The following is a 22443-nucleotide window of genomic DNA, read 5'->3' as shown; positions in this document are numbered from 1 at the left end:
CGTCACATTATAAGGGATCCAGCCCCTTATCGTTACACATAACTCTAACGTTGCATAACTAAAATCATAAAATATTAAAATCTTCTGACTTTCGTTAAAAGCTGAGGCTGTAAAGGGGCACTCAGCACACATAAGGACAAAAGAACAGGACAATACAAACACAATTATACTGGCCATGGGGCCAGTCGCCAGAGCCTCGTTAGTCTTCAGTCCAGGGTGTACTGACGTGGAAGTGAGGTTGACATTTGGGTGTACTATGTGGAAGGTCACCGCTTACACCCCACAAACATTGTCCTGAGAGACAAAGAAGGTTCAAATGCCTCCACATACAAACAGGGTTAGAACTCACATGAAGCACTGGCACAGAAATAAACCATATATCCATAATCAAGCTTCCACCTGATAAGACAATGATGGAGATTAAACAGGACTGTTCTATCAGCACCCCAAGAAGTGTGACTGAGTAAGTGGAGGTTGACAACTCTCCTGCAAGAGCACTTCAGCTGGCAAAAGGAAAGATTTCCAACTTAATTTTTTGAGTAAAAGAAATCAAACCTCATTCACAAAATGAAGAGACGATATCTCCATATAAAAATCAGGGTCAAGGTGAATTTTTGTGATGGGTTGGGAGGACCACTCAATCAAACAATTTATAGTCAGTCAGAGTTTATGGGAAGCTGACAAAACCATACCCAAGCAACGAAACACCACGAGGTTGTTGACATAGAGGTAACTGTGCATGGGCAAGAATAATAGTCATATGACTACTGACTGCTATGGCAAACATTCACACTCAAAATGTTGCTCTATGAAACACCATTTTCTAGGAGACAAAGAACACCTATGAGGGAAATATATCACACAGGGAATTCTGAATAAAATATGCCATGTGGCCACAAACACTCCAGAAGTTAAACTGCTTTATGATACCAAATAGCCACAGAGTCATAGGCCTTTTGGAGGTGAAAGAAGACTGCATTTACAAGTTCCTTGTTCAAGAATGCATTCTATATATTCTATGTGATCAAAAGTACGCATATCTGGACTCACCGCGAAATGTGTGTTTATCATGGAGAGCGACACTGTACTGCCATCTACCACATGGAACACATGGTAAGCAATCTCAGTAGTCTGCAGACAGCGTGAGACAGCAGTATGGAATGGTCTGAGGAACTCATGGACTTTCAACGTGGTCAGGTGGTTGGGTGCCTCTTGTGTAAGAAATCTGTGCATGAGATTTCCACTCTCCTAAACATCTCTAGGTCCAATGTTATAGTGAGGTGGAAACGTGAAGGGACGTGTACAACCCAAAAGCGTGCAGGCCGACCTCCTATGTTGACCACCATCGAGTGTTGAAGAGGGTCGTACAGCGAAATCATCACACAGGAATTCCGAACTGCATCAGGATCTACTCCAAGCACCATGACTGTTCGGCATGAGGTGCGTTAACTTGATTTCCATGGCCGAGCAGCTGCCCATAAGCCAAACATCACACAGGCAAATTCACAGCACAAGCGTATGACATTTTCATGCTGCCTACTGTCGAAAACCAGTTTGGGGATGACCATTGTGTCTGTCAACATGACCGAGCAGTCATCCATACTGCAGGGCTTGTGTTTGTGGGAGTGGTTTGATGACAACAACGTCCCACTAATGGACTGGCCTGCGCAGAGTCCTGATTTGAATCCCATAGAATATCTCTGGAATGTTTTGGAATGCCAACTATGTGCTAGACCACACTGACCCACACCGATACCTCTCATCATTTCGGCTCTCCGCGAGGAATGGGCTGCCATTCCCCAGGAAACCTTTCACCACCTGATTGAAAGTATGCCTGCGAGAGTGAAGGCTGTCATCAAGGCTAAGGGTGGGCCAACACCGTATTGACTTGCAGTGTTCCCGGTGGAGGGCAGTCCAAACTTGTACTTCATTTTCAGATGGGTGTCCGGATACTTCTGATCATATAGAGTATGTGTTTCTAGATGATCGAGATGATCAAGCGTGAAAACAGTTGGGACGAAACCCACACTCACTGAATCAAAGAACCAGGTGAGACTTGATCATGTGCTTCATCAGTCATCAGTTTGCAAACAGAGCTAGTTCAAGTGATCAGCCTGTAACTAGAGGCTGTGCTGCGATCTTTACCTGGCTTCAGGATGAGAATGGTATTAGCCTCCTTCGAAGAATTGGGGAACAAATCCTCCAACAGAAGACAACAAAGACTGTGAAAAGAAAAAGCTTACCTGCAATACCTTAGCACTGCATAGTGGATGGTATCTATCTAGCCCAATATTTGAGTACCAAAGCATGTTATCAATCTCCTATTTCCTGAATGGCAAGTTGGGGGGGTTTGACATTATTGGTTCGGAAATCCCATGTCACTCCTTTTCTTGACAAAAACATGGATCATAATTATCCAAGCTGCATGCGATGGCAAATTACGTGGCCAAAATATTCACTCTCTTGGGGACTTGTACAACATGCCAAGCATCTGCTAGTTTCCTGGTTATCTGCATCTATAAGTGTTGGAATAAAGGGCCACACTCGTCCATAACAACCACTGCACATCACTCAGTGGAGGAGTGACTATGTCTTCCAGATGCATACAAATGTCTTTGGACAAGGCTTCTTTGTTTACGGATGAAACATACTGGGCCAGCAGGCCTTCTTGCATGATCTGATCAGTTGGCAGGTATATGTGCTCGCATAATGTGAAACTGCTTAAGGATGGCAGAAGTGAGAATTATGTCCAACTAATGATACACGTGATTGTTGGGGGCTTTTTTCCTACACTGATTGCTGCAGACTACCAAGGAACTAGCAGACACTTCGAAGGTCCACTGAGATGTGGTATCAAACTCGTGCAGCATCAAAGTCACGCGAGGTGGATATTGAGTCCCACTGCATGTTCGAAAGCACCTCGGTCAGCTGGACTAAGGTGCCAGCGGTGATGATAGTCGAAATGAAGAAACAATGGTCACTCTTGCAGTGATCTGTATGATTGTTCCATGACACTGAAACTGCAAAAGGACGTGTCTATGGAAGAGTACGTGCCAGAAGCTGGACCAAAAGAAGTGGGAGTACCATCATTCAGAAGTGCTAAACAGACACGTTATTGGAATTAATCCAGAAACTGACCCAGAGTCTGTACGGAAAGAGTCCCACAGATGATGGTAAGAACTGAAGTGGCCCAAAGGAGCTTCAGGGGCAGCAAGTTGGCTGTGTAACGAGGAAAGGTACTGAGAGAGAAACACTCTTCCCTCATTACGTATACGCTCTACATGAATATTGGTTGCAGCAAATAAACTCGCACACCAACAGCTTAGAGGAGGGTTTTGAGAAAGATAGGCATCTAGTGTGCTGAACAAAAAAATGCTACACTACCATGAGCATGACAGCCCTCAAGAAGCTTGTCTGTGCAGTAAAGAGTGTAGTCATTTGTCTCTTGGAGAAAAATTAAGGCAGGGTCAAAATCTGAAGTTAACCCCTCCAGTTAGGGATGCCAGGCTGGGAATAAGCTACAAGGGAATGCACACAATTGTGCACAGGTACATACATGAAAGTATAGCACTAAAGCATCCATATTTGGAGTTCATCAAATATCAAAATAATTCTATTAGTTAGAATCAGGGTGAGTTGATTTAAATCAGGCTGATTTAAATCGCGTATTAGGTTCTAAGATAGGAAAATAAAGGAAAGAAAATATATGTACTGATGGCGTGAAGTTCATACGTAACGAAATGCAAACACAGGATTTCTTTTGATTTAAATTCAATAATTTCATGGGCAAAAATAGCAAGCATATTGTGTAGACAAATATATAAGATACTAATCATGTTAAACCATAAATAGTGTCAATATCATTAAACTGTAAATAAACATGGCAGCTGATATTTTTCGAACTATCATTTAAAAAATTGCCACATCCCGGGGAGAGGGGTAGCACCAGTCCAGCTTAGGCCACGGTAAAGTATGAGATACTCTGGGCAACTAAAACTAATTGATAACTTATTTTAGAAGAAGAAAGGAGAACAAAGGAAACAACTTGTTTAACCTACTACGGAAGGTACAATGCACCGTATATTCTTAATTTTCATATTATTAGGTTAGTCAAAAAGTAAATGCAATGTTTTTCTTTTCTTCCGTAGATTGGCTGTACAGCTTTCTGCGCTCGCAAGCCGATAGATAGTATCGTTGTCTTCGCCTGTGGCAGGTTACAGCATCATCACTTCAGTTCGCTCTGCAGCGTTGCCAAGTAAACATGGCTGCACCACTGTCCGTGTGCACCACAGAAGAACAGCGTTCTGTAATCCATTTTTTTGTGGTCTAAAGGTGTACCAGGAGCTGAAATCCATAGAAGACTTTCAGCACAATACGGTGACAATGTTTTACCGCTGCGAAGTGTTTACCAGTGGATTGAAAAGTTCAAAAGTGGTTGAACAAGTGTGAAGGACGAGGAAAGAGCAGGTCGTCCAGCCACATCCACTACTGATGACAACATTGAGCAAGTCCATAAGTTGGTTCTGAATAACTGACGAGTTACTGTTGAAGAAGTGGCAAACCATATGCATGTTAGTCATGGTTCTGCATATGAAATTATCCATAACAGGCTCAACTTTCATAAAGTCTGTGCGAGATAGGTCCCTAAAGAACTCACTGACGAGAACGAGCGAAATCGTGTGCAATTATTGGACAGACATACTAATGAAGGTGAAACCTTTTTGAAACGAATCATCACTGGAGATGAAACATGGATCCATCACTCGAACCTGAGAGCAAACGCCAGAGCATGGAATGGAAACACCCTGAATCTCCAGTGAAAAAATAATTAAGCGTCAACACTGTGCAGGAAAAGTGATGCTCACACTTTTTTGGGACTCAGAAGGGGTAATTATGGAACATTATGTGGAAAAGGGGACAACAATAAACAGTAAATGATACAGTGATATGCTCTCGAACAAGTTTAAGCCTGCAATTCGAAGCAAATGACGAGGTCGATTGTCGGAAGGCATTCTTTTGTTGCATGACAACGCGCATCCCCATACCGCCGCCAACACCACTCAAACTCTTCAGAATCGGGGCTTCGAGGTGTTAGAGCATCCTGCATACAGTCCCGATCTCGCCCCGTCAGATTACCATCTGTTCGGTCCACTTAAAGATGCTTTAAGAGGCCGTCGATTCGACAACGATCAACAGGTGAAGGAAGCGGTGCATACATGGCTTGCTGCTCAACCGAAAACCTTTTTTTTCTCAGGGTATCGGAAAGCTTATGGAACGTTGGACCAAGTGCATTGAAGTGCAGGGGGAGTATGTTGGAAAATGATATCATTGTAAGTTTTCTATAATTGCTGTGAAAAATAAAAAAAAATGATTGCATTTACTTTTTGACTGACCTAATATATTTAATTTATATACAGGATTATATTTAAAGCTGTATCTTTTTGTTTCTTGGTCCATATATCTCTATTAAACATATTTTATCTACTGAGGCTTCTTCTTCTTTATGGATACGTGATGGACTTCTTCTATTTGGCTAAAAAGCTTCTTCTTCCTCTGCTAATAGGCTCCCTCTTCTTCTTTATGGATATGTAAAAGACTTCCTCTTCTGTCGGCTAATATGCTTTTCTTCTATTAGTTGATAGACTAATTTTTCTATTGGTTAATGGACTTCTTCTATCGTTGATTGGTTAATAGACTTCTTCTTCTATAAATTGATTAATAGACTTCTTCTTCTATTAATTGGTTAATAGGCTTCTTTTTCTACTAGTAGATAATTTTCTTCTTCTACTAATCAATATACTTATTCTTCTATAATCTTCTTCTTCTGTTATTGAATACACTTCTTCTTCTATTTGTCAATAGGCTTCTTCTTCCATTAATTAATATAATTCTTCTTATACTTCTTCAATATATTTATTCTCACATTGATTACTAGACTTCTTCTATTAGGTGATAATCTTCTTCTTCTACTAATCAATATACTTATTCTTCTATTTGTTAGTAACTTCTTCTTCTTATCAATATACTTATTCTTCTATAAATTTCTTCTTCTATTAATCAATATACTTATTCTTCTATAAACTTCTTCTTCTATTATTTTATATACTTGTTCTTCTATCGATGAAATCATATGCCTTTCATATATTTATTCTTCTAGTAAATATATCTCTTATTTACCAAGGCACCTATATCCAAATTCCTTCATTTATTAAACATTGGATTGATTTCCATATCTTCCCTGCTATATTTTCCTTCTTTTTGGGCTTTGTCGAAGATACAACAATAATTCGAATCAAATAATTCGAATCAATCTTTTGCTGCACAATAGCCTAATACAAGCAGAAAAAAGGGGTTAATCGAAGAGTGCCGCCTGTCCCGCGCTCGACCTCGATCCAGGTCAGCAATATTTGCGCCGCAACTGAAGTGCTTGGGGGCTGCCACTGAGTTGGCGCCGCACCGGAGAAAACAACCAAAAAGGTCTAGTGGGAAAACTCCTTCCCACTAAGACAGTAGAGATATAAAATTGTAATCGCTTTTAACTTCATTAATCTTTACATACAATCACATATGCTGCACGTGTCAATAATTTCTTTGTCTCGCCTTTATTCATCTCCATTGTTTATCTCAGTTCATAAATTTATGTAAGCACAATTAATTTCAGTTCTCCCAAACACTTTCGTTCGATTCGCGTGCACATTGTTACTATAATCTGCGATCGTAATATTTCTTCTGCATGCTGCCATCTATGATTCCTTATTTCAATCATTGGGACATATGGTTTACTTGTGCGGGTACGTAACAAAATCTCCAAAATTCAGCTACAAAGATTATTAAAATATTGAAGTTACAATTATAGAGTACACCCAGAATGTTTTAGTTACACTGTAAGAAAAGTTACTAAAATTATTATTAGTTTCAATGACACACTCAACAAACATTTCAATAGTAGTTACAGTATCAGAAACAGAAAAATGTATGTTTACGTATATTTTCATTTGCTTTAATCAAACTGTTCAAATATTTTACAGGGCCATTTACTAGAAAAAGCCTTTCTATAAAAAACATATATCTATGTGCATGGTGCCAAGAACCATGCAAGCAATTTTAAGCGTGTTTTTTTTTAAAAAAATCAATTTAAATAAAAAAATCTGATTTAAATAAAAAATCAACAAAATTTATTTTTTTAATAATTTAGTTATTTACATAGAATAGTAAGCCGTGCATATCTTGGTGAGGTTCTAATTACTATTTATTTGTTTGGTTAATAGATGTTACAATATGAAAAAGAAATTTTATGTTTATTTGGTTATATGTCTTAAGATAAGTCATAGTTTTGTGTGATTGTTTATAAGTACAGTGATGGGATTATTTAAATATATGAAATATTAATTTTTATAACACGAGATATAAATAATTGTATCTTGTGTATCGGGGAATATTACACTTTAATCTGAACATTCTTTTTTTCCAAATATAGGAAGCTACGAAAATTAAATTTTAAGGTAAAAGTGTCATATTTTTCTGTTAAATTGTTATTTGTAATGAAATGTTAGGTGCACTATGGAAGAGGCAATACCATATGTGCAAGAATTGTTTCTCTGCTTTCCATCCACTCCTCGCTGTCCGGCAGATGACATTCCATTCCTGGTAAAGAAGCTGTCAAGCAGGAAAGGCCAACAGGTTGGATCAAGTGCAGTTTATTGTCCTGGAAGCTTGTGAATACTACTTCCAATAAAAGGTTTCTGGTTGACCATGTATTCAACTCTGCACAAATACAATCACCTCATCATTCATCTACAATTTCTGTCCACCAGAGGTGTACCTAAGGGGTGGTTGTTGGGGTTATATCTCCCCCTGTGGCCCGGTAAGTATTCCTACAAAAAAAGAATGTCAAAGGTAGGAAAAGATGACAAAATGAGGGCAGACTACCAGAAAAAGTGTACGTAACCCCTCCCTTTCAAAAATCCTGGCCACGCCACTGCTGTCCACCCTAAACGTTTTTTGAATTGGATTAAAGTCTATTGTAAATAAACATAATAACAGGCTCTTGAAGTAGATGCCCGTAGTATACATTCACCAACAAGTGCTACTATGGATTTATGTAACACATGAAAACAAAATGCCAATATAGAAGTACCGAAACAACTTTATAACACCCGGATTATGCCGAAATTAGCACATGGGGTGAGACCTGGGTGCTATCAAAATCTGAAGAGATTGACTAGGATAATTCAAACTTAAGATCCTGAGGAAAATCTACGGTTAAGAATTTGAAGAAAGCAGTGCATCTGTCAAGTCTTGTCCGATGGATATGGTCTAAGTTGCAAGCTTTGGGCTCCGGACGTGGGATGCGTGAAGGTCCGAGTCTGCTGGAGGGAAGCGTAACAACTTTTCTCCTGAGATTTCCCATAGGACCGGTGGCTACCCGCTATTGTGAGAAAATTGAGGGGCTATGAATAAGTAGCATAATCCAGTCATGGAAACGTACATGCAAATTAATCTGAAAATGCCCCATGCATTTTTGTATGGGAAAACTGCAATGACGTTTATTGAATACATTAAACTAATTCTGCTTCATTGTTCAAGTACATGAAAACTGCACTTACAAGATTCATTTATTCACATTACGAGTAGTGTAAGTAAGTGAACTTGTAAAACTTGTACGTGTAGGTCATCTTTCAACTGCTGAAATTCAGCCACCTTTGAATACAAGTTTCTTAAGATTCAAGTCCACTTGGATTCTTTCCAACTGTTCTTCACATCAGTTTTCATCTAATACTCACTCACCTTGATTGTTGCGATTCATCAGAAGTGGTAGAAAAGTGATGTAAAATAAGAAAAAAAACACAAAATAGAAATTAAACTACACAAAATCAAAGTATTCCACAAACGAGGAAACATACCTCCATCACTAAGTGCATTGATATCTGCACCATGTTCCAGCAACAAAGCTGCACACCGTGGATTGTTCCATTTGCATGCTGAATGCAGTGGCTGCCATTTGTCATTAGTTTGGGCAGCATGATCAGCACCTTTTGATAGTAGATACTGCAATAAAACAAAAATACGTACACTGAGCTATGAAAATTAGTAGATAATGTAGAGAATTCTAAAATTTTATTATAAATTAAGGATGAAATTATACGAATGATTCGAAAATTTAGCTGATCACAGAACAGATATAATTTACCTCTCAATCTGATATAAAAATTGCAAATGGTCCATAAATTCAGTTTAGCACTGTGAAGTGACATGATAGAGGATTTTAAAAAATGTTACAAAGAGCATCAAAACAAGACCAAGATCGTATTTGTATCCAATGCCCAGAAAAAGTTGTTTCATAAAATTCATAAGAACATTTCTTTGGCCTATTTAAAAAATTGAAAATTAAGAATTGTATTTAAAACCTGTCAACCTCCACTGCATTTCAATTTCATCATGATCAGACCACAAATTTTTAATTTATTGAATTTTAAAGAGAGCGGTTGTTTGGAAAACACCAAAAACCCCGCACTTTTTTTTCTTGTTCTCATGACGATAAAAAATTGAAGGCATACTCGAAAAAAAAATGGTTACAATAGCTTAACGGAGAACTGAATAAGCTAAATTTTAATGCAACTTGTATTTATGTAGGTCCACTGGTTAATTTTTGAATGGAGTCCAATTTCAAGTATCTATAATTTTTAATCTGACAGTAGGCGAGTGCAGTAAGTTTTACCTTGTGCAAAAGCACAGCATACTTTGGCAATTATTTTCCAAATCAGGGTACATGTGGATTCCACCCTTACGTTAACGAAAATAACAAAATATTAGATTCGTAATTTTACCTATAACAGATATGCCCATATCAGCCGATACTGTTAAGAGTATTCACTAATCTGTCCTCACCCCTTACATACATTTTAAAAGCACTCCTAACACACGTTTCACTGTCAGCAGATCAAACCTTACAAGTTTACCCACCATTTAAATTTCAGTGAGAAGTATTCATGATTAAAATTACCATCTGAGCGCTAGTGTCACTTCCAATATGGCCACTGTACATAGGATACATCGTTCAGTTAGTAGTAGGTAGTAGTAGCGTGTGGTCATGGCTGTTATTGAAGTTACCCGATATTTTAAAATATTGTGAAAACAATGTGAATATCACAAACTATAACGAAAGCATGATGAAAGTTGTGCGAATTACTCACAAATTTAATAGAAATATATTAATAACTTACGTTTTGTGAGTATCTATGTTGCTCCTGCGCCGTTTCGGGACGCAACTGCTCCCTTCTTGAGGGAGGGATGAAGGGTGTGTATGGAATAGTTTGCCAATGTGGCAAGGAATATGTGGATCAAACAGGAAGAAGCATGAATGTTCGATGGGGAGAGCACGACAAGGATATAAGGGAGGGGGTTCCCAAGATGCGGCTCTCCGAACATATCCTTGACGAAGGCCACGTAATCGCCAAACGGAAAGTGCTTAGGGAAGAGGAAAAACCTATAAGAAGGAATGTATATGAAGGGTCGTATATATGTAAGGGAAGAGAGAATAAATTAAACAGGAACGATGGGAATATCGATGAGATGTGGGGGAAGATGTTCAAGAAGTGGGATGGGAAGGAATACGTAAAAATAGGATTTAACATAACCCCGGAAGTAGCACGCCAAGCTCAAATGGAAGAGGAATTCTCGCTAGACTTGACGTGAACTGGAATGGAGGAGGAGGGGGAAATAGAGGAGAAAGAGAGGGGAGGCACCCGACCTCACGCTCTACGAGGAAACTTTTGGAGTATTGCAATTGCAGCACACGCGGGCCGTGGCTATTCACAGTTTTAAAATTTTAACATCCCAATGAGCAGTTTCTAATCGGGGAAACAGCATGGTACTATGATGTGCACCTGTAATGGGTTTTAGATTTTTATTTTTTTTAACCACACACCTTTTACCAATCCCATATCCTGTACCTACGGAGAAATCGACGTGGTTATGAATTATATATAAAATAAATGTGAACAGCCTAAAGAAGGGAGCAGTTGCATCCCGAAACATCGCAGGAGCAACATAGATACTCGCAAAACGTAAGTTGTTAATATATTTATACTATAACGAAGGTGAAGCTGTGCTGAAAATGAAACATTTAATTATGAGGCAAAAATAACAGGAAAAGCACACAAAACTATTACTAATAATATGCACTGGTAATTCAAAGCAGTGCTATATCATCTGCTCCTCATGTTGTAACTGGGGCTCTCTGAAATGATTTGAATATAAAGCCTGACATGTACTTGAAAAGCTGGTGCAGGAAAAAATTGCAAGCATATTGTTGCAGTTCTTCCTCCAAAAAGGTAGGCTGGTTTAATAATAATAAGAGAATTGACGATTTCATGACTGAAAAAGGACATTGTACTGAATGAAACAGCAATACTAGCATGTCCATTTTTCTTTTCCTGGTTACATTTTAGAGGTAAATTCATTCTCAAACTAAGATCATCTTCATACTTAATTGATTTGCACATGTTCCAAATATCATACATAATATTGTTTATCTGGATGCACTGGACAAGACTCTTCAAGACTTTTCGAAAATTAATGTTTTATTTATTTTTAAAGTACAATTTAAAACTTTACTTACATGGTAACAAATAATCATCTTTCTAAAAATAAAGTGAGCAGATTCATGTATTCTTGGTAATTTCCTTGCCGCATTTCAGTGTTATCTCCTCATGCCAGTCTTCTGTCAATCAATTCTGTTTTCCCTGATTTATTTACAAATTTAATTTTGTTGATTCCACGGTGGGTGGAAACACATGAATACTTCTCACTTGTTCTGACTCCATAAATTGATTTAGAGCCAAAAACTGAACAGCAGACATTATTCTTTCGCACAATCCCCATGCTATGAATGGCTTCAACACAGCAGTGTGTCCTACATACAGTAGTTGCTGAAAATCTCACCAGATGGCATATCAGATAATTTTAATCATGAATAGTCTGATGTAGTTTCTTGGAAAATATGACAGCCTTAATTACTTGTGATAGCATGTGATAGATTAGGTGTTAAGATTTTATTCACCAAATATGTTCATTGCATTTTAGGCAAATGTGGATTTTACATATGGTCCTTCTTCACTCAGAAAGGTCATTATATTATTAGAGACAAATTAAGAATGCTCTTGAGAGAGAAAAAATTACAACATATAAGCAGCATGTAAGAATAAGTACACTTACATCAACAATTTCAACATTATCACTGTAACAAGCACGATGAAGTGGTGTATACCCATCTTTATCTCTTACTTGAAGTAGGGACGGATTTTTGTTGATCAATTCTTGTACAATTTCTAGCTCTCCATTTTCAGCTGCCCACAAGATTTCCTTTGCAGGACTCTCTAGAATGATGCAAAGAGAGAGCTGCACATAAATATATAAGTTTTAACAATATAATGAATCTTCACATTCACAAAAATTATGTATCGAACTTAAAATACAACACACTTTACTCCTAAAAGCAAGAGTAGATGGAGTATAGCTGTACCATAAGATAACTGAAGTAATTTCTTATTTCAACATCCTTTTGAGGACAAAGATTCTTTTTCTTTTGTGTTTACCTTTGAGCATACAGGAGCACTACCATCTCAAGTAATAACATATTTCAAGTACCGTATTTACTCATTTATAATGCACACTTTTTCCCTAAATTTTTGCCCCCAAAGACTCTGGTGCGTATTATGCATGGAATAATTTAGACAACCACCATGAAACCATGCATGTTTCCACTATGGCACTGCGTATAACATGTATATATCAACAGACGCAAATACAAATTACCAGGTTGGGTTTCTTGAGCAATGACAACTTAAAAAAACACATATAAAAGTTTATGGTGTTTCCCACGATTTTTCACTTTCTAAAAGAAAAAAGTTAAAAAAATCTATCTATTACAGAATAAATAAAGTGGTTACAGAAGTGAAAGCTTTGGGATACTAAACGTGGAGGAAGAGGATGGGAGGTGGAGTGGGTTAGTGACTTACACGAGACGATACATATTCTCGTATTCTCCTCTTGGTCCACAGAGCAACAGGTGACTTGCTGAAGAGGTATGATGTCATTCGCTCTTGATCAGCATAGCAAGAGTTTTACAACTTATAACTACGAAATCCATTTCTTAAACCTGAATTGTACTGTGCATTATACCGTGCGTCCATTTCGATCTGCAGCCGAGAGATCGGGAGAAGCGTGGCGGGCGGCACTGACGGAAATGCCGACATTTGCGGCCTGAAATGCCCGCTTATTTTTATGGACATATGCAGACATTTATATAAATATTGCAAAACGAGCACTAACCTGTGTTATAAGAGTATGGTTTTAATTTTAGTAGCTTAGTGACTGTATGTGCCGATGATTTTGACACGCCCACCTCTTGTGAAACACGGTGTAGAGGTTTGTTTGGAGAACGTTCTAACTCTGCACCAATATCATCGAGTTTTGCTTCGGTTAGAATCCGTCGTTTTTGCTTAGGTGTTTTAAAATTTAACGATACAGTTTCTCGTAATTTAAGGACAAGATGTCTAACCATATCTCTGTGTGGAGTTGAAACGCATGGGAATTTCTGTACAAATTACCTACACACGTCTCGACACGAGTTTGTTTTCACGTAGGTACGTGTCATACATAAAAAAAATCTTTGTTCTAACGTGAATCTTGCGGCTGGCATTCCAATCGTCTCACTGACACGTCACACATACACATTACAATAACACAAACAAGTAACTGCAAGTAACCAAGAATAACACTCTTGCGCACAGTACGAAATTAACACGCTCTTGGTTTACATTGCTCGCCACTATATTTACAACTCTGTCTTCATCTAGTCGCGAAGGAACAAAAAACTCGAGCTCGGATATTTCGGATTGCAAGGAAGCTCACGAACACTATTGACTTTTAACGGTTTCTTCTACAGCGTAATCTTGATACAGTGTTGCACATTCAAAACCTCCAAATGATCCCCATCGCCACAAAACTCGTTTCAAGGATATAAACTTAAGCAGGACGTTACTGGTCAAAACTATGATTAAAATGTTTTATTATCTGTGGCTCTTAACATCCTTTCTAAAGCGTATTTTTTTGTGTATATAAGAGCAGAACTTGGATGAATTACAGAAGAACTTTTGCGTGTTATAACACAGGTTAGTGATCGTTTTGCAATATTTATATAAATGTCTGCATATGTCTATAAAAATAAGCGGGCATTACAGGCCGTAAATGTCGGCATCTCCGTCAGCGCCGCCCGCCACGCTTCTCCCGATCTCTCGGCTGCAGATCGAAATGAACGCACGGTATATTAGATATAACTGTTTGTCGCTTTTCCCCATCACAAACCAGGGTGTGCAGTATACTCACATAAATGCGGCATATTCGGGAAAGAAGTTAGTTCAATATATCGGATGGAAGGCAAAAACTTCAACAATGTGGTACAACTGTACAAAGCAATACATACGTCACTCACGTGTAGACCAGGCACGTGACCAGGGGAGGGGCTACAGAGAGCTGAAGCTCGCCAAAATCCTACAAATATCCGATTTCTATAGTCTATGGTGGAAATTAATTTTATTTCCTTAGCAGGATTAAACATCTGAAAAATTTATCTTCAAGGCTTCTACTGCACCACTTTTTCGCCTTTATATGGAGACTGCTGAAAAGGGATACCCCCCCCCCCCCCATAATAAAATTCTGGCTATGAATCTGTACAGGACCTACTGACACTATAAATTACAATAAAACTAGCAGAAACATACCAATGTTTCAGCATGTGTTTGGAAGATTACTTTTACGTTTACTTTATTAATATACCCGTTGAACATGCTCATGCATCCATGTACTGTTAAATTTATTAGATTAATTTCAGTGATGACTGTCAGCATGCACATTGGTACTTGTAGTTCCTCCACACCGGACAAAGTTCCGACAAGTTCCATTGTAGATGGTGACAGTGGTCACCAAAATTAATTAATTAAACACACGTACGATTGTGTATATTAACATCTTACTGCATCTAAAGCCCCTAACAGGAAAAGTTACTTTATTCGAAAATATCTACATTTCACAGAACGAGTTGCATGCTTGAATTTCAAATCAATTGTCTTTTCTTTTCTGTTGACCACCTAAAAATAACATTAATTTTTACAATAAACCTTACATGTTGAATTATCAAAATACAGTAAAACTTCTCCTAACGAACACCTCTAAATCACGGACATTTTTAAATTTCCCGGCAAAAATACTAGGGGTTTAATGGCAATATTACGTATCAATAACAGACATTCTTAATAACGGACGTGGACACTGAAAATTACTCGCCAATGTAAAACTTCTTAATAACAGACAGGCTGAAAATAAACTGTTGCAATTCCTGGAATTCGACACAATAATGGCCAGTATTTCGAACAAGCATGCATTGTTTCATCGATCGTATTTTTTTAAAAATTGCAGACAGTAGACAGTATTCTCTGTAGTTATCTTGAGAAGTGTGACAATTTGAATGCAGTAATTTAACAAAGGGTTACACTACATGTACTGTATTTTCTTTTTTGAAATTTGTAATGTACGAGGGTCACTATTTATATTTTGAGCCTAACAATGAAAAAACAGGAATTTGGCATTGAAAACTGCTTTATTGTTTTTCGAAGTATTCTCCTTTATGGTCAATACACTTTTGCATTCGTTCGAACGATTTGTCAAAGCAGTTTTTCCAATCTTCTTGAGACACCTCCATAATAAGGTTTTTGAACGCATCAACGACATCTTCTGCCAACGAAAATCGTTGTCCACGCAATTTATTCTTGACATTCGGGAACAAGAAGAAGTCATTGGGTGCCAAATCAGGACTGTACGGCAGATGACCCATCAATTCGTTTTTTTGACTGTTCATAAAGTCGGTTGTTAGACGAGATGTGTGACCGCTGGCATTGTCTTGATGAAGAATGATCCGACGGCGTTTGTTTCTTTTCCGTATTTGACCGAAGACCTCTGGCAAACAAATTGTTGTGTACCATTCAGAGTTGACCGTTCTACGTTCCTCTAAAGGCACAGTTGCCACATGACCAGTTTTCCCGAAAAAACAGGCGACTATTTGTTTCGATGTGCTTCGAGCGCGAACAACTTTTGTTGGATTGGGTTCATCTTGAAACACCCATACAGTTGACTGCTGATTACGTTCCGGCTCATATGCATATATCCATGATTCGTCACCTGTTACAATCTTATATACGTCTTTTGAAGCACCACGATTGTATTTATTGAGCATTTGTTTGCACCAATTGACGCGAGCGTCTTTTTGAGTTTTTGTCAAATTGTGTGGGATCCAACGAGAACATACCTTTCTCACAGCTAAATGATCATGTAATATTTTATATATGCTGGTGGAACTAATGCCTATGGTTGCCTCATCTCACAGTATGTCACATGACGATCTTGCAGTATTAGGTTTTGCACAGCATCAATGTTTTCTTGAACAACAACTGATTTTGGACAACCTTTGCGAATCTCGTCGGTGAGCGAATGGCGGCCACGATTAAATTCGTTATACCAGCGTTTCACAGTGGCAAAGGATGGGGCTTCATCGCCAAATGTGGAAGTAAGTTGATCGATGCACTCTTGTCTTGATAATCCAAGTCGAAAATCGTAAAAAATCATCGCACGAAAATGTTCACGAGTTAATTCCATTTTATTGTTGTCGCGCAATCTCCAAGGCAACATAAACAACACAAATGAAGCTATTGACAAAACATTTGAAGTACATTATGGTCAATAATGCCAGACGATTCCGTGCAAACGTCAAATCGCGCCTAACTTCAATCAGTGTTGCCAAGGCTCAAAATATAAATAGTGGCCCTCGTATGTAGGGATACTTTAGTAAATTTAAATTCACTGTATGTAGTACAGTATCTTGTTCCTTGAATGTAGGGAAAAAAAACATGTTTGTAAAGTACACACTGTAATATGCTTATCCTATTGTGTAGCATCCTACACTTTTCTCTGAATAGCAGACACTTCTTAATAACGGACATTTATTTTCCCCCAGGCCTGTCCGTTATTGAGAAGTTTTACTGTACATAGGTAAGAAAATTCAAATAAACCCTTACACTTGAAAAATTAGTCTAGCAAAAATTTTGCTCATGATTAAATGAAGATCAAAATTTATTTCCAAATTCTTTGGCAACCTATTATTCTGTTCATTACCATTCAAACAGAGATAAATAACCTTTAATTAAATGCAATTTCGATACTTGTTACTGTGTTAGTTACAGTGAAGAACTAGTCCTTGTAATGCAGTAGTAATTCATTACTTCTAAACACTGGTTAGTTTTAAGGATTCATTAATCTAAAAATGTAAGTAAAGCTGAAAGATTGATACAAAAAACTTTGATTTCTGTTTAATTGTACTGAAACGAAGTGTTAGAGATAGTAGCAAGCACTGTGTACCATCAAGAATAATTAATAAAAAATATCGCATAAACAATAATACACATACATTCATTTCAATTGTCTGAGGAAGTCAATTCCATTTCTTTATATTTAACATATTTTTATGAAGGTTTGTAAATAAAATACAGGGTGATTCATTATGGTGATTGGGATTTTAGTGTATTATTACATCATAATAGAAAGATTGATTGAATTGGTGTTTTAAGTAAACTTTATGCACAGTAAGGCTAATCGGGACTGGACCTACAGTTTAAAGTGGGATCCGAACCACTATGTGCCTCCACCAGGTATTGAACCCGGGACCCCTTGATTACAAGGCAATGACGCTACCACTGCGCCATCGGGGAGGCTCATAATAGAAAGAGACTTGGTAACAAGTGCAAGGTATTACAGTATCTCACAAGTCTTGTTTGTGAAGACATGGTAAAGGGGAGTTTCAGTCAGTCAGTATGCTGTCATAAAGAAGGCTTACAGAGTTCTGAGTACACAAAAACCCACCCTACTATGGAAACTAAAAGAACTAGGTGTTTATGAAACTCCTACACAGAGATTTAATGTACACGGTGGCCCAGAAGTCAGTTGGCAAAGGTGCAATGTATTGCATAACTGCTAGTGCCAACTGACTTATGAGCCACCTGGTATTGGCAACAATGCATGGGACTTTAGTATTATACGGACAACTCATTTATCTACGTGACGAGGAATGCTTACGAGGTTAGGTTAAGCCTGTTAGGTTAGGTTCCATTACCACAAATACAATGAAAAAATATTATTTAGGCTGTATTTATGCACGTAGACAAACACGTAGACAAATGAGGTAGTTCGTATAATACTAAAGTACCCAATGCATTATAGGACAGCCATGTGACATGTTGAGAAAACATTGAGCAATTGTAAGTACAGGTGAAAAAAAAATGAAAACATTACGAATATTCTCTTTTCATTACTTTTAATTAAGTTACAATGAAAAAGCACTAAAATACCAGAGACCATTAAAACACACCTGCACTGTGGGAATGTAGTCTAAGGCATCATGGTTTAGTCTCCTGCTACAGGACGCATGCAGGTCCGAGTCTCCTGGGGAAGCGTAACAACTTTTATCCTGAAATTTCGGCCTGTGTACGGGACTGGTGGCCACCCACAATCGTGAGGAAACTGGGGAGCTATGAATGAGTAGCATAAGTCGGTGACGGAAACCTACAACAATGACTGGGAGTTTGCCATGCTGACCACACGTTATTATTAGGTTATTATTAATATAACTATACACTGTAAATACATAATAATAACAACCCATGGTGCATCAGCCCTTGTGCACCTACAGACTGGGGGCCTCACTCCCACATGCCTCAGCAAAGGTTATCGAACCAGTTCCGGGCTGACGTGTGGTTAGCACAATGAACCCCAGTCGTCGTCATAGGTTTTCTATGACCGGATCTTTTTCATCATTTGACCCAACATCGTTTATAATAACATTGGAGTTGCATTCCAAAAGTATTGAATATTTCAATTTACTTGTAGCTACCCAATTTTCTCACAATGATAGATGGCAGCCAGTCCCAAACGCTAACCGAAATCTCAGAAGAAATATTGTTACGCTTTCCCCAGGACTCGAATCTGTGAGCGTCCCGTAGCAGGAGCCCAAACAATGATGCCTCAGTAATGCATGGCCACAGTGCAGGATGTAAATACACAATAATAATGTGTGATTGTTTGAGTTCCTGCCTAACTGGATGGGTACAGCTTCAACCTTCGATGCAAGCGTTTCAAATTCAATGTATTGTCAAGATCCACAAAATTGTGGTGGTTACAACTTAGGAGCTAGTTGTCAGAGGTCAAGTCTAAATGGATCATCAGGCACTATTTGATAAAAAGCTACTACACATGGAATGATCCTCAGATAATTCTTGCCTCCTCGATGACATAGTGACAATTTGTCATCTTGTAATCAAGGGAAGCCAGGTTTAATACCCGGAAAAGGCACATGCTTGTTAGGGTCCCACTTTACACTGTATATTCCTTTCCCGGATTCTCTGGAGTAAGAGAACGCGTTCGCGTTCTCGGTGCATGTTGAAGGGTGTGCGCCTCGTCCAATGACCGCGCGGAGGGGAGGGGCATCCACGGGAGGGTGCGACTCGACTGCTCATTCTTGGTACAGTAGTTCCGCAGTAAACATGTCAGCTCGGAAGTCGAGGGGAACTCTGCATTCAGGAGAGAGCCGCATAGTGTTGAATGTGTTCGAGAACCTATTTGAACGAGGTGGTAAACCAGTAGCTACATGAATGTGTTTTGGAGACAACTGACCTAACGGGAATTGGGAAATCCACCGTCTATAATATCCGGAAGGAAGCGAAACAATCGCGAGGAAAGGATGGAACATCCCTGTTGGAAACGCCGGGCAAGAAGCATCCGAAACGAGCTCAACGATTTTCAGACTTCGATGAGTTTGCACTAGAAGCATTACGAAGGCTTAAATTTTTGTTCCTCAAGTCTACCTTTTGATAATAGTGATTCATGTGGTAGAAAGAGGGAGTGGATATTCGATTTTTGTTACTTAGCGTTGCTTTTCTGCCACTTCTAGCTAATCGCAACAATGAGTGATGACGTGAAATTGATGAAGAGACACTCATAAACAGTGCCGCAACCACAGGGGCAGAGGGCATTCCCCCCCCCCCCCACCAACCTTGGACCGAAGTCCATTCTAGGGGAAGCAAACATTGAAGTAAAAAACTAGACTAGGAGAATCTAAGAATAGCAGGACAATTGGGTAGTCATGATGGAATTAGTTTCTAATGTGTTTCTTGCATTTTTCTTCCAGACGGACAAGGGCACTTGCAAGGGGCACAGAGGGGCAATTGCCCCCCCCTCGATTTCAAATTTTATACAAAAAAAATACATTTCGTAAAATTTTCTTGATCGCTTCGCTCGCAATCTCTCCTATTATTATAGTCAAAGTTCAGAGCCATAGCTATGGGGCGGCGGGAGTCGGCCCAAGGAGCCAAACGATCTATAGTAAAAAATGTTAAAGATAATGCCATGGCGCTCCGTAAAGTTATTTGCGCCCTATTAAAAGAATTTCTCTCTATGAAACTTAATATGAAATATTAATGATGACACTGTAATCCCTGAAGTCATGGATCAATCAAGGGATTCCTATTTATTTGTCAGGTGTCAAAACATGTATTTCAACTATAATATAATACAATTCACACAATATTTTGCAAAATGGTTAACGTAACCAGTAGGCAAACGTTGTCTGTAGTGATGCAAGAGTCTCCCCTTTGAAGGAAATAGAGTCCGTGGTGGACTAAGGGACCCATGTTTTAATGTTTTAGCAAGTCCAAAAAATGTATTACAAATTTTTACACAAATCATCAAAGTGTAGATAATATGTAACCATTAATATTTAATTAATTCAATTTTTCTTGCATAACACAACACAATGGTGTTGTTGGATTCTCGTTAGATTCCTTTGTGCGTAAAAATCTTACATACTGGAAACTAAGACGGAATCATTATGAAGCATTATTTTGAAAGGACTCACTTAATCAGTTCTGCAGAGAGGCCCAAAGCTGTTGGTACATATTAATCATAATCATCTACGAGGGGGTGCTGAAAAGTTCGTAGCCCAACCCAAAAGGAGTGTACGTGGAATGATGAAATTTTACAGTTATTCTACATACTCCCCCCGAAGTGCAAAACACTTCCTTGCATGGTGCTCCAATTTTTGCAGACAAGTGAAAAAAAATTCTGAAGGTTGTTCCACACACCACTGTTCCGTAGCGCTTATCACCTCATTATCAGATCCAAAATGTCGTCCTTTCAAGTGTTGTTTGAGATTGGGGAATAGGAAATAGTCTGACGGAGCTAGATTTGGGGAATTAGGGGGATGATCTAGACATTGAAACCCTAGATCATGCAATGTCACTTGTGTTTGTAGTGCTCGATGGACAGGGGCATTGTCCTGCAGGAACAGAATTCCTTTTTTCATTTTTCCGCGGCGTTGCACTTTCCATTTGTCTTTCAATTTTGTGAGTAATTCAGAGTAATACTCTGCATTAAATGTCTGACCCTTGGGTAGTAGTCTATGAGTACGACTCCATCCTTATCCCACAAGAATGTTGCAAACACTTTTCCAGCCGACTTCTGCATCTTGAACTTCTTGGGGCGAGGGGAACCTGACTGCCGCCACTCCATTGACTGTTGTTTCGTTTCAGGATCGTAGTGGTACAACCATGTTTCATCCATGGTTAATATTCGTGACAGAAATTGGTCTGCATTGCGTTCAAAATGGGCAATGACTTCCCTTGATGTCCTCACTCTTTCACGCTTTTGATCTGCTGACAGATTTTTGGGAACCCATTTTGCCGAGAGCTTTCGCATGTCCAAGTCATTATGAATTATGGTACCAACGCGTTCCCGAGAAATGCCCATAATCTCTGCCACACGTTTTGCTGAGATTCTGCGATTTTCAAGAATAAGGTCATGAATTTCATCCACGATTTTGGGGACAGTCACTGTTTTTGATCTTCCTGCACGTGGAGCATCATCTGTTGAAAAATCGCCATGTTTAAAATGTGCCACCCACTTCTTCACAACTGCATATGATGGAGGAGAGTCCCGTAGTGTTCCACTGATTTCCTCATGAATTTGCTTTGACGACTTTCCTTGGTGGAACAAAAATTTGATGACGGCTCTGATCTCGATGTTTGTGAAAATCGCTGGCTGGGCACACATGATCACTTCCGGGGCTTGAAAACCACAATTCCGATTCCTTTATTAATATGAAATTTTGCATGTGTACATACCAAGATATGTTCTTTAAAACTGTTTAGTTTCATCATTCCACGTGCACCCCTTCTGGGTTGGGCTACGAACTTTTCAGCACCCCCTCGTATTAACATTATCGACCTGTAAATATCAAGTAGATACAGTCCCTATTAGCCTATTTATGTTAAACTTATACAATAT

General features: G+C 38.7%; 1 protein-coding gene across 1 annotated transcript in view; it reads right to left on the bottom strand.

Moving 5' to 3' along the window:
* LOC146000335 (ankyrin repeat domain-containing protein 49-like) overlaps nt 1-22443 on the bottom strand; it is a 31837-nt gene that overhangs the window by 5335 nt on the left and 4059 nt on the right. Inside the window, exons 3-4 of the mRNA XM_083137901.1 lie at nt 12217-12377; nt 8904-9048 (exon numbers count right to left, since the gene is read on the bottom strand). Of these exons, the coding sequence (XP_082994027.1) occupies nt 8904-9048; nt 12217-12377 (306 nt within the window). The remainder of the gene's footprint in view (nt 1-8903; nt 9049-12216; nt 12378-22443) is intronic.

This window comes from Lepisma saccharinum, chromosome 1, assembly GCF_977018435.1.
Source record: "Lepisma saccharinum chromosome 1, izLepSacc3.1, whole genome shotgun sequence".
Classification (NCBI taxonomy): domain Eukaryota; kingdom Metazoa; phylum Arthropoda; class Insecta; order Zygentoma; family Lepismatidae; genus Lepisma; species Lepisma saccharinum.
Note: the sequence above shows the minus strand (reverse complement) of the source record. Positions and strands in the feature narration are given on the sequence as shown.